The sequence below is a fragment of the Glycine soja genome, chromosome 20 (genome assembly GCF_004193775.1).
Source record: "Glycine soja cultivar W05 chromosome 20, ASM419377v2, whole genome shotgun sequence".
Lineage (NCBI taxonomy): Eukaryota > Viridiplantae > Streptophyta > Magnoliopsida > Fabales > Fabaceae > Glycine > Glycine soja.
Window position 1 is genome coordinate 27,389,614 of NC_041021.1, and position 17,184 is coordinate 27,406,797.

General features: G+C 33.0%; 2 protein-coding genes across 2 annotated transcripts; one reads left to right on the top strand and one right to left on the bottom strand.

The window, feature by feature from the left end:
• Positions 1–8,627: 8,627 nt before the first annotated feature.
• On the top strand, positions 8,628–9,945 carry LOC114401947. The gene is made up of 5 exons (XM_028364515.1): positions 8,628–8,723; positions 8,803–8,831; positions 8,883–9,465; positions 9,541–9,732; positions 9,820–9,945. The coding sequence occupies exons 1-5, from the start codon at positions 8,628–8,630 to the stop codon at positions 9,943–9,945; spliced, it is 1,026 nt and encodes a 341-aa protein (XP_028220316.1).
• A 2,678-nt stretch (positions 9,946–12,623) lies between these two features.
• LOC114401195 lies at positions 12,624–17,160 on the bottom strand. The gene is made up of 7 exons (XM_028363656.1): positions 16,647–17,160; positions 14,449–14,838; positions 14,172–14,335; positions 13,909–13,996; positions 13,676–13,807; positions 13,003–13,572; positions 12,624–12,920 (listed from the first exon to the last, which is right to left on the bottom strand). Exons 2-7 carry the CDS (start codon positions 14,833–14,835, stop codon positions 12,744–12,746), a joined length of 1,518 nt encoding a protein of 505 aa, XP_028219457.1. The 5' UTR covers positions 14,836–14,838; positions 16,647–17,160; the 3' UTR covers positions 12,624–12,743.
• Positions 17,161–17,184: the final 24 nt, after the last annotated feature.

Here is a 17,184-nt window from a genome sequence, read left to right on the forward strand (position 1 = left end):
AAACCCAAAGAACTTGCTTTGAGATGAACAAAAGGAAGAAATGAAGGAACTTTGGATTCGAGGAGGAAGCTTTCTTCAACTCCACTAACAATTTCACACCATCCATACCACCCAAACCCCAAAAACCAACAGAAACCACAACAAAACCATGAAATCAAACACTTTTATGAACTTCCAAAAGTGCTCATAGAGGGAAGATGAAAATAGGAAATGAGAGAAGAGGAGGAAATTTCCTTACCATTGAACTAGTCCCAAAACCCGAAAAGAGCACCACTACAAGGTCCCTTAAGTCAAGAAAATTCAAGGTCTCACACTCTTTAATGGTGGATTATCTTAGAGAGGAAGAAGAGAGTGAAATGAAAGAATTTTGTGTTTTGGATCAGATTTACAAAGGGTTTGTGAGGAGTGTATGACTCTCTCACTTCCCTCTCTTTACACCTCACACTTCACTAAACTCACCCTTCCATTTCTCATGACTCTAGGTCCATCCACTTAGGTCCAAACACTCTAAAACTCATCAAAACATGCATGACATATGCATAACATAGACATAAATAAAACAACTCATCATCTCATAATTAATTACAGACACTTAAATTTAATTTAATTGCTTTTGCAATATAATTAAAATGCTTAATCAAACATTATAGAAATTACAGTGTTACACTTCCTTAGTCGATAATACACTTTTCAAATTGTGTAGAAATCTAGGAGTAGATCTTGAAGCAAAATAACTACCCTGCCTATCCATCTCAATTGTAGCTTTCCTTTTGCTTTGCGATGTCGTTTCAACATTAAAAAAAATAAAGATTTAATGTTTTTTCTCTGAACCATGTGAACCGTCCAAACTGCCGATTTTCACAATTCTTGGATAGTTCATCTGGTTCTATAACAGTTCGTTACTATAGCATCTTGAGAGGTTGAACGAAATAGACAAGCCATCGGTTCCGATTCGGTTCTGACAACCATGGTTTAGGTTGCAATTTTTGGGTTGGCTTGCTCAGTGATGGCTTTTGTTGTTGGGAAGGTGAAAGGAGAAGCCACAACACTGAGCAATGCAACCTAGAAAACACAACCCGAAAATTGATGATTATTCTTAGTCATCACATTTGTCATTTGGCAATAATGAAGACATGTTGCTTATTTTGACACAATACGTCAATGACACACCACTACCAAAACAGAACTATCATCATCGCCCTCACATGACTATAGGGAAGAGGAGGAGAGGTTGCAATGTCTCCCCCCTAGTCTTAAGAAGATCTCAAAAGACATTGGCTAATTGCTCATGACTCTATAGCAGAAAAATGATGATAATAATTGATATAGGTGAAGGCAAAGCCAAAACCAAAATGGCAAGGAAGTGGTGGAGGAAGATTCATTATTTGTGGAAACTATGGTATAAATGTTTTTTAATTTTAATTTGGCTTAGATGTCTTTTTAGTCCTTTAGTTTAGGTATTTTATGTTTTTAGTTATTTTGGTCATTTTAGTCCCAATGATTGTTTTTATTTTTGGTCATGATAAAATTATTTTCTTCATTTTTAATCTTGGAAATATATGCCTACATACACAATTATTTAATGGAACTTTACTAATGACAAAGACTAAAAAACTCCAAACACATTTCATGAATTAAAATGACAAATAATTTTTTTTGAACAAAAAAATAAAATACCCAAATTATAGAATTAAAATGATTTTAAGCCTTAAAAATATTTATTTCTTTTCTCTCTTCTCCCATCTTGTGTCTCTCTCCCTCACAATCAACTTTTTTTCTCTCCTATTACTCTCTTTCTCCTTACTCTTATATTTATTTCTTTTCTCTCTTCTCCCATCTTGTGTCTCTCTCCCTCACAATCAACTTCTTTTCTCTCTTTCTCCTATTTCTTTCCTTTTCTCCCTTTCTCTTATCTTTAATTTTTTAAATAACTTTTAAATTAAAAAAAATTAATTCATAAATAGATATTTAAAGAGTTTCAAAGAAGCAAATCAAATCCCTATTGAAGGAGGTGCTCACATTAGTTAAGTTTTGGCATGTATCTTATAGGGGTGTTCCTAGGTTGGTTCAGGCCGATTTTGATCAAATTCAGGATCCAACCCAATCAAATTTGATCGGTTTGGTTCGATTCGATTTTCATGATTTTTTTAACCCAATCCAACCCAACCCAACTCATTCATGAACAATTTGGTTCGGATTGGTTTTCATGATTTTTTTTAAACCCAATCCAACCCAACCCAACCCAACTCATTCATGAACAGTTTGTTCGGTTCAGACCAACGAGTTGCCCATCTAAATTTGATATTTTTTTCTTAGAACTACTATTTTATATCATGATTCATCCAAATATCCAATATAATTAACACAATATCATAAAGTAGTAAAATTGATTCATTGAATACCATCAACATAATACTCTAAAATAGACTAATACAAATTGAAATAAAATATTCTTTAACGAGATTTACTATAATTTGAATCATAACTATTTTCTACAACTTAATTTCTTGTAATAAATTTTGCATCAACCAGATTTGCTACAACTAAATTTTTTGCAACCAGATTTGCTGAAACAAATTAATAAAACATGATCCATTAATATTATAAACATGACAAAAAAAGTAAATATGAAAAAAGGTAAAACATATAACAATGTACCTCAAAGTAATACCTTAAGAAGTTCCAACACTAGTAGTCCCAACACCTAAAATTCCAACACTTGGAATCCCAATATTAGTCATATTTAAAGTCAAACCAAACAATTCTAAATTTTGATCGGTTTTGAGTAGTTTGGTTTGGTTTTGATTGGATCTATAAATCTAAACCCATGACCTAACCTGTACATGAATAATTTTGATCGTTTTGGTTCAGTTTTGACCCTAATACATAAATGACCCAACCCAAATTGTTCAGATTGATTTAGGTCAATTCGGGTTCGCACGTGACCCGTACGCGTGAACACCCCTAGTATCTTAATCAGGATTTTTGTAGAAAATACTAATTTTAATAATTGATAAATTTAAGATTATGTTTCTTAACTTAATTTCTTTTTTTATTAAATAATTTTAACAAGTGAGGTAGGAATCCACCTTTAAATTCGTCCATATTAGTAGAATTAGAAATCAACCGAACCAACTTGAACATAGTTTAAAACTCGATTAAATAACTAAGTCATTGAACTTGATTCATGAATCAAATAAGTTGAACTTAAGTTAAAAAGTTGAGCTCGTTAAATAAACGAGATAAATTGAGGTATGTATAACTCAATTTGTTTGGTTCATATACCAACTCAATAATTAATTTTATTGTACAAAATAAGTAAACAAAATATGTAAAATAATTAATTTTAAATTGATTTAAGCAAGCAATCTGTTCATGAGCTTAAATTAAGTCAAATTTAAGCAAAAAATAAAGGTTTATGTCGAACTCGAGTTGAGTTGTGAGTCAAGTCATGCCTTATCAATCTGAGTCGAGCTAAATCAAGTTTGGTTCAAATGGACTCATGATAACTAAGTGATTTTTTGTGTAGATTATGTCGAGTTGCAAGTTAGTATTACGTCGCGCCTTAGTTTTTTTTATGACTAATGATAATTAACTAATTTTTTTGTGTAGATTATTAGCACTTTTGAAAGGGTTATTTGGGTTTTCCTGGTGTATTTCTCATATATTATTTCTAATCTATAATAAATATGTGTAGGTGTTAGGATTAAGATATGTGTTAACTTCTCTTGTATTTCTCCTTTGCTAATTTTACTTTTTCCCTCCGCTTGGATTGAACTATTTTGGTTTATTTATTGTAATAGTTTTCTTACTTGGGTTTGCTACTGTAAAGACAAAAATGACAATTGGGGGGGATTGAATTATGGTTTATAAAATTTTCTCAATTGTTTTTGAAAACGAAGACCATTGTCTATTTGATAAAGAAAGAAAATGATAGGTTTTTCAAAACACAATAGATTCAAACAATATTTAAATGAGATGAAAACATTGTGTGAAAACAATCACGAAGACACCCCGTAGTTAGTTAAAAAGTAGAAGAAGATGCACACATAAATTTATATTGGTTTTTCAGTTTTTGGTATGCCACCAAATTTCACTAACTTTTATAAAGTTATTATTCATTGTCATTTTTGACTCTTACAACAAGTTTATTCCTAAGCTTGGACACAGCCCCAAATATTCCTTTTTATCAAGACACTTCTAGCTCTAACAACAAATCATAAGATTTGTTGGATTACAGGTGCACACTAACCAGTGGCGGATCAAATTTTTTTTAGTAGGGACAAAAAATAGTCTAGCATTTTCTAAAACAAAAAATTATATAAGCTTTATTAAAAATGGTAATAAAAAATTAAAAATAGTAAAATTAAAGGGTTGAGTAAAATTAGTATCAATTTATTCTCTTTTATTTTTTACAACTATTTACATTCATCTTAATAAAAAAATTATCTTGTGGGGACAAGATCTATTTTTTATGGGACAAAAAAAAATATTTATTCAATATATTCAAGTAAAAAACTTACTTTGTAGGGGCAATTGCCCCCATTACCCTCCATGTAAATCCGCCATTGACACTAACTATCTATCGTCTTACAAACGATTATACAAGATCAAGCTTACAATTTTTTTTTCTCGAGATTTTCAAGGTGTTTTGAAATCCTTTTCTAAGTTAGAAAATTTGTGAGAGAAATCTTAAGGAAAGAATATGCAGACCAGTTCCGAGCGTGTATAGCACTACAAATCTTCTCTTATTTATAGTCTTCATCAGCAAGTAATCGTTGTTTCAAAACCGTCTTTAAATATTATCCGGAACTTATATTGTTGGGGCATTAAATGTGAACAATAAATGCAGGTCAACTCCATATTGATAAAGAATTTTACTTATCTTCCTTGAGCAACACACCTACACTTGGACTAAATAGTCACATCAACTTTTGTCTCTCTCTCCCCCGTATGACCACATCAATTAGATTTGTCGTTTTCAAAATTTTGTCAAATTTTATAAAGCATTAGACCTTATTTATTTGTTCCCGCCAAAAGAAGAAGTCACCCGTTTAGGTTAAAATGTATATTAAAAATGTTTAAGTTAAAATATAATTTTGGTCCCACATTAATTTTTTTTATCAATGATTGTAGTTTTTTTTCTCTTGAAATTTAGTTCCCACATTTTAAAAAATATGTAATTTTAGTTCAAACCTAAATTTTGCATTTTTTTACATTTTAACTAATTAAATTATTTCTAACTAATGGCTTTGTTAGATTTAGATTGCGTTTATTTCATGGATTATAAGTTCATACCTAAGAATAGGGATGAAAATGAGTGATGCTTATCAGAGGCCTTTGGCCTAGTCTAACTTATTTATTATAAAGGTTAGACTAAAGCTTTTTGAATAACCTATTAGGTCTGTTAGGCATATATATAACTTAAAAACATAAATCAATCTTTTAAAAAATGTTTCTTTAACTTTCCTAAACTGATTTAAAGTGTTTTGTAAAATTAATTTATATTCTAATAACATTTTCCCTTCAAAATGAATGTAGATGAATAACTTCAACAAATCACATTGAACATTTGATGATATGCTGGCTTGTTGCTTTGGGAGATGTCCTGGGAACTAAAATTTTTATTCTTCTTTGTATTTAACTTGCCTTGGTTCTTTTTTCTTATTTATTTTAGTATTTGATATTAAGACTAGATTATCGAATGAAACTTATGGTAATTTACATAGCTAGCTTATTTTATTTACAATATTTTGTTGAATACTTAAGTGTTTCGATTATAATTCTTACTTAGGTAATTATGATTAGTGAATTTTAATCTCATATTAGAGTGCTCTAATTAATTTTAACTTTTTTTTTCAAGCACAAATTAAAGGGATGTATGTGTTTTTCTTTATATTAAATTTTAAAAAGTACAATACGAATTCTCAAAATCTCACTCTATAGTTATTGGATTTCTTTCATATATAATATTTATTGTAAAATAGGTTTTTTAATAGACTCGTAAGTCAAGTTAGACTTTCAAATAGGACACCAAGCCTAAAGAAAGCATATGATAGGAAAATAAGTCATGCCAAATTTTTAATTCAGGCCAAGGTCAGGCCTAGCCAAGTCTGATTGGACATGTTTCCATCCCTACATGAGAATGTAACAAGGATATATTACATACCCATCTTTGTTACAAGTTTTAAAAATTTATTTTTGAGTATTGTTGATACCAAGGAATTAATAAGTTTCTTTTTTTAATCATATTTTTTACACTTTTATTTTAATGAAGAGGGACTATAATGAGATATTTCCATGGAATAAAAAAATTATTTTCTAAAATACCATTAATTTCTTTTTTATGTATTTTTTATTTAAATTATTTTTAATTTTAAAAGATATTCACAGAATATTAAAATATAATCAAACAGTTTTTATTTTAAATACCAAGAAAGATATTTTCATGTTGTATTTATGGAAACAACATTCCTGGAAATCAAAAACTATTTTGTGAAACAAGCGTCCCATTAGAGTTTAATTGGACAAAAAAAAAAGTATGTAAAATTAACAATTAGACTAAAATTGAAGTTTTATTTTTAAGATGCGAGAACTCAAACTGCAAATTAGAAATTAAAAATTAAAAATTAAAAGTAGATCAAAATTACAATTGAGTCAAATAATTATATCAAATGTAATTTCTTTTCTATTTTTTTAATGAGAATCTCTAAAAACACATCGGTGAGTGAGACTAATATTTAATGAAACATGATATTAATATAACAACTTGATTTGAATATTATTCTACTACATAAAACAAACTTTTGTCACATTTTGCGCATGTATTTTTTAAAGGATAAAATATGTTTTTTTTCCTCGTAAATATAAAAATATCTGGAATTTGTCACTATAACACTTTTAATATCTTTTTTATTTTTACAAAATTGAAATGTATCAAATTTTGACTTGGAGTATCCGAACTTGCTTGCATTATTTGTTTTACATTGGTTATATGCTGATGTAAAAAAGTAACGTTTTACATCAATTAAATATAAATAATCACATTTACATCAATTATTCATCAATGTAAAAAATCATCATCTTAGATTCAAATTACCCTAACCAACGTTAAAACAAAAAAATAACATTTCAATTTTATGAGGACAAAAAATATAAAAAAAATTGTAGAAAAGAATTTTGAATATTTCCATATTTTTTGGACATAAAATATATTTTAACCTTTATTTTTTAAGATGCACATGGGATTTTAATATTTCTTTCATGAATAACTTGATATCAACTTCATGTAGATAACCCAATTCATTAACTTCATAATTTTCTAGTTAGAAAAAATTAATTCCATTATTCATCTATAATTAACGAAAATATAACGATAGTATGACATAACATTACTAAATTAGCAAAAGAAAATATTTAAATACTTCGAAGCGCTCAAAATAAGCATTATTTTTCTTGTTTATTTTTAACCAAATATTTTACATATTTTTTTCCTTTATTAACTTATGTTACCTCTAGACCTAAATATTAGCAATAAAAACAATATTTTTCAACTTAAATATAAACAAATTTTAACTACTTCAATTTTAATATTTATCAATTAATCATAACTATAATTATAGCTTCAATGGCCTCTTTTTATTCTTAATATGAAGATCTAATAAAATACACTTTAGAAAAAAAATACTTTTTAATAGTATTTAGAAGAATTAAAAGACATTATTCAACTTTCTTAATCCTTGTAAGTTACTTATATTTAGGTATGGAGATACTCTCTCCAGCCTCAATTACAAGAAAAAAAAATCATATTTCACACTTAATAAGAAAATTGATTGACTTTAAGATAATCTCATTAAATAAGACAACAAATTGAGATTTGCTTATATTTAAGAAAAAAAATAAGAGACTATTATTTGTATATGAGATATTGATGGAGTAGGACAAACCAATGTTACTTTATACTTAATTAAATTGAGGCATAAGATTTAATTTTAACAATTGAAAAACATATGGTGTAATGGGGATATTTTCCCCCACCTATTATTTGTGTAGTTCTCACTTTTTGGGCTTTTAATTTTTAAGGCCCCATAAATACCAAAAAAAATTAAGGAGACCGAATGGGTGCACCTAACAAAATTTATAAATGGCAAAAATGCCCTTGCCTTTTTTTCTTCTTATAAAAGCTTTTTTTTTTTTTCTGGAAATGCACACAACTCCATTTTTGTTCGCTGTTTTTCTCTGCTTTTGTGTTTTTCGTGCGGCATTGTCTCTGGTCCATGGGTTCGTTGTGAACGGTTAGGTGCGGTGTAGGTGAAGGTACCGGTGTTGAGCGTTGCGGTGGTCGGCGGCGGCATCCGAGGTATGCAGAAGGTGGTGTTGTTGTCGGGAAGGTACGGAAACGTTACGGATCAAGTTGATCCGGAAGTCACTTACGGATAAACTTGATCCGGAAGTTGATATGGTTCTCTTCAGGATCAAGTTGATCCGTAAGTGACTTCCGGATCAACTTGATCCGGAAGTTGGTATTTTTTTAAATATTTAATATTTTTGTAATTATATTAATATTTTTTTAAAAATTATTAATTTGAGTTGGTTAGATGGACGAAGATGAGTGGATGCATGAAATAATGTCTGAACAAGCGGATATGGATTATGAAAATGAAGAAGCATGTGGTGCAAATGAACCACATGTTGATTGTTCCGATGCGTTCTATACTTCTCAGGTTATAATGTTAATGTTTGTCACAGATTTAATAAAATGAATACTGGTAGAAAACTTAAGTTATGTGGATTGCTTTGTAGGTGTTCGAGTACCGAGAGGATGTTTTCCGGTGGGCTTGATCCGTTGCTCATGAAAATGGATTTGTGGCGGTGATTTTAAGGTCGGACACAAACAAAGGTAGTAGAGGAAGGACTACGTTTGTGTTAATTGCCTGTGAAAGGAGTGACGAGTATAGGTGTAGGAAAAAAGAATTTATCAGAAGAGACACTGGGACTAGGAAATGTGGGTGTCCCTTCAAGCTTCGTTGCAAGCCAGTGGTTGGAGGAGAAGGCTGGATGGTGAAGTTGATTTGTGGAGTGCATAATCATGAATTGGTCAAGTCATTAGTTGGACATCTATATGCGAGGCGATTGACTAAAGCTGAAAAAACACTTATTGCTGATATGAAGAAGTTCATGGTGAAGCCAAGAAACATTCTGCTTACTCTGAAGGAACACAATGTCAATAGCTGTACGACCATTAAACAGATATACAATGCAAGAAGTGCATTATGTTCTTCCATAAGAGGAAGCGATCTTGAAATGCAACATCTGATGAAGCTTCTTGAAGACTCTTGGTCGGTGGTCCGCAACCATCTGCTTAAAGAACTTGCCAAATTCTCAGAAGACTATATCAAGCTCTTTGGTGGCATGGAGAGATTTGAGGAATTAAGGATGTCACTACTTGTTGATGGGTTAACCAAGGTATGTAATTTATGTATTTGATTTTTAAGACTTAACTTTGAAATTAAGTTTGACGTGTATATTTGTTTCATTCAGGTGACTACGGATAAGTGGATAGATATAACGAACATGGGATATGTCATTGCATCAAGGTATAACGTAATCGTTGTATCCTTGTCTAAACAACAAAGCATGACATTCTTTCCTCTTAGAAGTCAACCGCTGGCAAATTCTTCATTGCATCGTATAATTTGTATCGGTCATGTGTATGACAATCATTTTGTTGAGGTACATTGTAGATATGAAGTGTTTTTTTTATATTTATGTAATGAGTTTTGTAGGATTGAGTTAACACTTTTTTCACAAGTACAATAGGTTTATTTAAAAGAACGTTGTCCCTTACCGTCTGTAGCATTGTTATGGTCTAGCAATTGTCATCCTCAGGCTAAGTCGTGGCCAAATCCATATATTAGCAGAATGCAGCATACAAGAGCTTTGTGATGTTCAAGAGAGACTATGTTGACATAAATAATGATTGAACATGTAATTTATAATGTCTAATTGTTTTGAATTGGATATTCACATTTATGTGTCTTTGTATATTTGTTACGTCCACAACAAAATTATTACTTAATTCTAAAAAAGCATGTATGATATATCATTGTCTGAGTTGACAACACATTGTGAAAGAACGTGTATGATAAATTGTTGTCTGCATTAACATAAAGCGCGTGAAAGGACCTTGCACAACATGACTACACATGTAGATCTGATGCAAGTTAAAGCATGTCACGTCATTGGTGTAGTTGACAACACATACAGAAAGCATGTTCATGTGTATTTTTAATCTTTAAAAAATGCAGCACTGATATTAAAACTCATCTGTATATATGACACAACCTAACATTGTAGAAATCCACAAGTTTCAGTCGTAACCCAACTCTTACAAAAAACTATGGCATTCTTAGGAGAGACAAGCAGTCAGACAGTTGTGAACTCCACATTAGGTTTTATTTTTCCAAATGGATCCATTGTTCGCAACAACAGTGGTGTTTCCTTTCAAGCTTCCACTCCAGTTCCCATTCGAGTACCTAATAGGTGTGATTTTCAAACATTAAAAACCATAATACACAATACCCTTAAGCTATCTGACAAGAAATTTTTGGATGAAATTTACTACCGGCAGCCTTTCACATATGCAGGTAATCGGATTCGGTTTCAATGTATGCAATTGAAAGATGATGCTGATGTTAACACAATGTTAATGTGTAATCATGAATTTTCGTTTTTTGGTTTGATTGAGTTATTATGTAGCATTGCTAGAACCCCAGATGATATTTTAAACTTTAAGCTACTATGACCCTTACTCATGATGCCCTGCTATATTACAATGGGAGGTGGAACATGTCACGCCAAAATGAATTTGTTGGTTACTCATTCACAGGAAAAAATCCCAAAAAGTTTGACATTCCCATCGGATGTACCATGGATGAACTGAAGGATTTGATCAAGCAAGTTACGCCTCATGGGATTCCCCCTTATGGTATTGATGAAACACAAATGGTAAAGCGATTATTTTTCGAAAACCAAGTCACCATGAGTATTCTGAAAAAGTTATAAAATTTGAAATAATTAAACTTAAAACCAATGATGACGTGATGAAGGTGTTGATTGAGTCTAACTACTGGAAAAAGATTGAGCCAATAGAAATTTTAACTGTTTTCAGTAAACCTGTACCGGAAATGGAAGACTAGTTGTCCTTGTCGCAAAATTAGCATGAGTTAGTTGTAGTATTTGATGCAAATTTAATTTCGTTCGACTATGTTGAAATTAATGTACTGTTTGAATTCATGTATCGCATAATCATTTTTTTTTCTGGAAATGGAAGATGAATTGTCGTTCTCTGTTAAATTTGATTTCTACTACTTTCATTTTTTTGTCAGTCTTGGAATTTTATTTTAAATATAAAAAAACAACTACAACAAACGAAAAATAACAATTAATTATTTAAACTCGAGTAGTTCATTTTTTTAAAGAAACTACTATAAAATTAAAATTTAATTAAAATATATTTTGTCATCAATTAAAAATAATTTAATGTTGAACTAATTAAAAATATTTAACAAAGTACATTTCACTTTGATGCAAAATATGGAAATGAAGAAAATAAATAAATTATATGAGTCAATTATTAATTTAATATGTTGTATAATGCTTCAAATGAGAAGGTTTTATTTTTTTAGTCTCTCAAATTAGAAGGTTTTATTTTTTAGTCTCTTAAAATAAAATATAAATGTTACGCTTAATTATAATGATGTTGTCGTTATTACCTGGCAATGAGGGAGAGGTGTGGAATGTCGGGTCCAAAAACAGTGGCGGTGGCTTTAGTCACTCTCCATCGTGTGGCCATAGTGTTAGTGTTGAAGTGAGTGTGTGAATAAGGATAGGAAATGACAACATGATAGCATGATAAATACAGTTAAGTTTTAGAATGAAAGAAGTATAAATCTTAAATTAAGATATATTTTATAATATATATTTTAAAATAAGTTATTTTCAATGAAAATCATTATATTTGAAGTATAAATTCACTAGAAAATGAGTTATTTTCAATGAAATGTATTGGTGTAAAGATAGACATGATCATGATCAGATATCCATCTAGGGTTGGCAAAAAAATGTGGTTTTAAGTAGTATGTATAAGGTTGTAGATTCTAATTTCTATAAGACTATTGTACACCAAGAAGAAAAAAGATCTAAACATATTTTAAGTATTGATTCTTTTTTTTTTATAATGTATGTTCATCATAATTTTTCTCTTGTTTAAGGGGGTGAAAATATTCTAGAAAAAATAAACCTATAAGTATATGGATTATATGCTACTTGGAGTAAATAAACTATACGTTGAGCTTAATTTTGACTGTTTCAGATGATGAGCCTATCATTAGTTTGATTTTTTATTAATTTCTTTTGTCGAGCCCTTGCATATTAAAAAAAACATATTTAATAGGCAGTGAGTTGATCACAATCCTATAATTATACCTAGTATAGCGATAATTAAATTTTAAAACATTTTTAAAAACACACTTTTCAAAAAATTATTTTATAGGCAGCGAGTTGATCACAATCCTAATATCATCCATTAAGCTAGATTAGGCAAAGGGAATACACAATGATCATGATTATAAATAAAACTAACATTACTAATGGAAATAAATAAAACTAACATTACTAATGAAATGAGTTCAAGTACAATAACTATATATACATTGAATATCAATATAAAATATGTAAATAAACTATGTCTGATCCATGCACCGCCTGCGTCGAGACCTAACATATACTAGCTGATCCTGTGTGACACTCCTAGCCATCTTGAGGCATTCTTCGATCACCTCATGTGTCGATGAGCTTGGGGTGACCACCCCTAGGCTCAAATGGCGCTCCAACCTCTCAGCAATCCCATAGCAAACTTCCTGTTAAATACAAAACAAACACATTAGACAAATTATTATGAAAATATTGACGTAAATGACGTAAATGGTTAGTATTACTTACCACTGCATGTCTAGGCTCGTCCACAGTGGGCCTCGCAGATGTCGATGGTGCTCCTGGCTCCGGCACGTGAGGGATATCTGTCTCTGGGACCTGAGGGATGACTTGGGGCTGCGGAGCATGACCATCTGGCAGAGGATTTGAGGCCTGGCCTGGTGTCATGAAAGGATGCGAAATGCGAAAGAACCATATGATCCGAATAGTGCATCCACCTGTCGTGTATATCATCATACGACACCCATGAATCCACAGGCGGAGTAGGAATGATCTGAGTGTATCCAAACTGCCGCATGACCCTCTCTGATCGTAATACATAACAACGGGCACCCAGCGCAGGAGACCAGAATAGCATGAAATCATATGGAAGTCCCGGACTGGTCGGTGCTCCCCATATGGGATCCAACAGACATCCGAAATCCGGAGTCGATCCAGGCGCTCCCTGTACGTCGGTGTACGTATGTTCTTCACGGTCTTCTTCGTAGCAATCCACCTACAGGAACGCGGTGAATCCTCGTCGTAGTCCGAATCAGCAATGGACTCTGCGACTGAGGGAAAGTGCTCGTATATCCAGCACTACAAAGGTAACATGAAAATCATAAACATTAATAATGAAAGTCTAAAAAAATTTAAAGTTAAACATTGTTGAACCTCAACGAATGAAAAACATGTTTGTTACCTGCAGTAGTGCGATGTAACCGTCAAGCTGTCGGTTGTTGCTGATAGAAGCATCGTTCAGGTGGTCGTACATATGCACAAGCGCAGCTACTCCCCAGGCGTACCTCTCGGTCTGATTGAGGTCACGAAGGGCCTCCAAATACACAACATGAACATTGATTGCACTCTTGTTAGCAAACAGAGTGCAACCCAGAAGATGAAGAAGATACGTGTGAGCCACAGCTGTCCAATGACCTGCTTGGCATCGACGCTCATAGATATCACGTACCCATTGCAGGCGTACGTACGGTCCACGACACTGTCATGTCTCAGCCCCGACAACCTCTGCAAAGACCATCAATAAGTCCACCAGCATCTATATTGCATCATCCACGTGCAAGGGCTGAAAGGCATGCAAGTCGCCAACCACGGGCAGATGTAGAAGAGATGAGACGTCATCCAACGTGATCGTCACCTCTCCCATAGGGAGATGGAAACTAGACGTCTCCTGGTGCTACCGCTCGACAAACGAAGACAAAAGTCTCCGATCGCCAGTGTCTATCGAACACGCGATCAGAAGACTTAGTCCTGTTCCAACAACTAGCCCCTTAATGGCAGGGATAGGCCTGCCTAAACTATGGACCTTCCTCCCGTGAGAGGATAGCTTCAACTCAGGACGCTCCTGAATTGAAGTATAAAGGAACGCACAATTCATTAACATCATCTTTTAAAGTAAAACAAATTTCAATCATAAAGTATAATTAACAACTAACTAAAATTCAATATTATAAATACCTCTCCCGTCCATACACTGCCTGCAACGTGATCCGCATACTCGGTCAGCACGGATGGGTCGCTCGGACCACCCAAAAATCCCTCAGCCTCATCCTCAACAGCCTGTGTGCCTGTGTCTGCAGGAGTGTCTGCCCCAGTGTCATGTACATCACCTCTTGCCATCGGCTCATCTGCATATACGATAGGCTCAACTGAAGCTCCAACAGCCTCTGTCACAGGGACCACTGGCTCATCGTGCTCAGCTGTGATAGCTACTCTCTGTCTGCGTGCGGATGCGGTAGACTGTGGACGCTGCGGAGCATCATCGGAATCATCACGATCTCCTCTGCCTACACCTCTGTTAGTAATGTGACCTAAGACACAACCTAATCCTCTGGTCCTAACCATGATCTGCAAATCAGTACCGCAAATTCCATCACTGATTTCATTCACTCAAATTTCATTGGTCTAATGCAAATTTCATCGACTCAAAGTCACACAAGTTGTCAGGATTTCATTGACTGTAGGACTGTCATTCAGTCAATTATTTATTTGCAAAGTTGTCAGGATTACATTTATGTATTTGAAAAGTTTAGTATAAATGTGTATTTTTTAAAAATTTTAGACAATTAAAAATCTATCAAACCCAATGTTAATATTAGTTGAAGTTAAATTTTGAAGGTGCATTTATAATACTGGATGTATTAGAGGTATGCACCATATTCACCAAGCATAATATATGCCATTCCTCGTACAATTGGTAGTGGCTCAGTTCCTAGGATTTCCTTTGAGAGGAACAGTTCTTGGGGTTGCAGTGTTAGAGGTATGGCGGATTGATTTTTGAGCAATCTGAAGTAGCCTAGCTCTGGGTAGAGGGTATTGTATTTTCCTGAGTTTTCCTTTAAGCAATCCAATATTATTCTCCCAAATTCATAAAAAATTACTGCATATTAGTTTTTGTTGCTGTTTCAATTCCAGGTTTCCATCAGTATTACAAAAGTCCCATCAAGTGTATAGATAATAAGTTTCAAGGAGTTGCCTTTTCTTTTGAATTAGTTTTTCGATATCACATTCAGTTCTTTTTCCTCCATTCACCAACCATGTTCCCCTCACCATAATTTTAAATAGGCATATTTCAGTAAACTCAAATAAAGATAGCCACTCAAATGAAATCATAAATTATAGTATGATTACAAAATTGTATAACAAGAAAAAAATCAGTTGATAGAATGAAATTGTGGAGGGTGGTTACATGAATTTGTAACCACCCTCCAAATGTATAACAAACATAGAGAACATGTGCACACACATACATGTCAATATTTATACCATTGTACAGAATCCAGATCTTGGGTCAAACTGGTCGTAATTCTTAAACTAGCCATATTATTAGTTGGGTAAAGATCAAATTGTGTAGTGTCAAAGTCAAAAAGATTGGACTGCACAAAAATGAATTTCCAAACCTAACACAATAGTAGTAATACCCTTCTGAAAGGAGTGCAACCTTCTTAGTCATTTTCTTTAACCTCACACCCTCACCTAAGGGTTTTTGGCAGCCTTTTCATTTTAAATTTAAATGAAGTATGAACACTGCAACGCTATATTTGTTTATTTTCCTCATGAAGCATACATAAACAAAGCCAAGAATTCAAGTTCGAGAGGTGATGCCATTCTGGCAGCAGATGCATTAGGTAGTCCCCAACTTATGATGCTAAGTGGCAATTACATAAAAGACAATTACATACTTGCATTAAATCAAATTAAAACAATTGATATTCTCCAAAATGACACTATTTATCAAATATTTAGCATAGATTCAAAGGTGATCCTAATAACCAAAATTCCTAATTTAAAAAAAAATCACTATTTATCAAATATTTGGCAATTTTTAAAATTAAGATTGAAGATTATGAATCACCTTCATCCGTAAACTGCTCGAAGAAAGTTTACGGATCAAGTTGATCCGTAAATTGTTGAAGATGTTTCCAGATCAACTTGATCCGGAAGCATCTTCAACAACTTACGGATCAAGTTGATTCGTAAGCATCTTCTGGATCAACTTGATCCGGAAGATGCTTACGAATCAACTTGATCCAGAAGATGCTTACGAATCAACTTGATTCGTAACACACATCTCCACTTACAGATCAACAATCTACCCTATCGGATCATCCTAACTCTGGCAACAATGGTGGAAATGACATGGTTACGACACTTACCTCGACGATGGACGGTGACGAAGCTCCCTCGACGGTGGCGGTGGCGTTGCTCTTTGCGGAAGCCTCCTCAATGCACCACGGCAACCTCCTATTCACAACAACAATGGTGGCAAGCTCCTCAACGAAGAAGAAGAAGAACCTCTTCCCGCAACCTCCTCTTAACGGCAACAACAAATGGAAACACCGATGACGTGAGCAACAACAATACGAAAATGCAGGAAGAAACGAAAATGCTGTGAGGAAGAAGAGAAGAAAACCGCAGAAAGAAAGAAGCGAAAACGCAGGCGGGGCGAGAGAGAGAGAGTCTCACATTATTTTTTTAAAAAATAAGTCAGGGGTATTACGGCCTTTTCACTACAAGTGCTGGGTGCACCAACAAAAATGCTGGGTGCACCTAGCAACACTCCCGAATATGCATTCAAACAGAAATAAAAACAAACCCAAAAGATTAATATAGTATATAAGATCCCGTTGCCATAAATGAAAATGATTTATTTAATAGAAGAACTTGCGTTCGATTCCCACTGTATGTAAAGTT

Coding starts and splice junctions, on each gene's coding strand:
- LOC114401947 (XM_028364515.1), top strand. CDS start 8,628: ATGTCTGAACAAGCGGATATGGATTATGAAAATGAAGAAGCATGTGGT. Junction 8,832..8,882: donor TACCGAGAGGATGTTTTCCG/GTGGGCTTGATC, acceptor GGTGATTTTAAG/GTCGGACACAAACAAAGGTA. Junction 9,466..9,540: donor TTGTTGATGGGTTAACCAAG/GTATGTAATTTA, acceptor TGTTTCATTCAG/GTGACTACGGATAAGTGGAT.
- LOC114401195 (XM_028363656.1), bottom strand. CDS start 14,835: ATGGTTAGGACCAGAGGATTAGGTTGTGTCTTAGGTCACATTACTAAC. Junction 13,997..14,171: donor TTGTCTTCGTTTGTCGAGCG/GTAGCACCAGGA, acceptor GTCTTTGCAGAG/GTTGTCGGGGCTGAGACATG. Junction 13,808..13,908: donor TGAGCGTCGATGCCAAGCAG/GTCATTGGACAG, acceptor GTGTATTTGGAG/GCCCTTCGTGACCTCAATCA.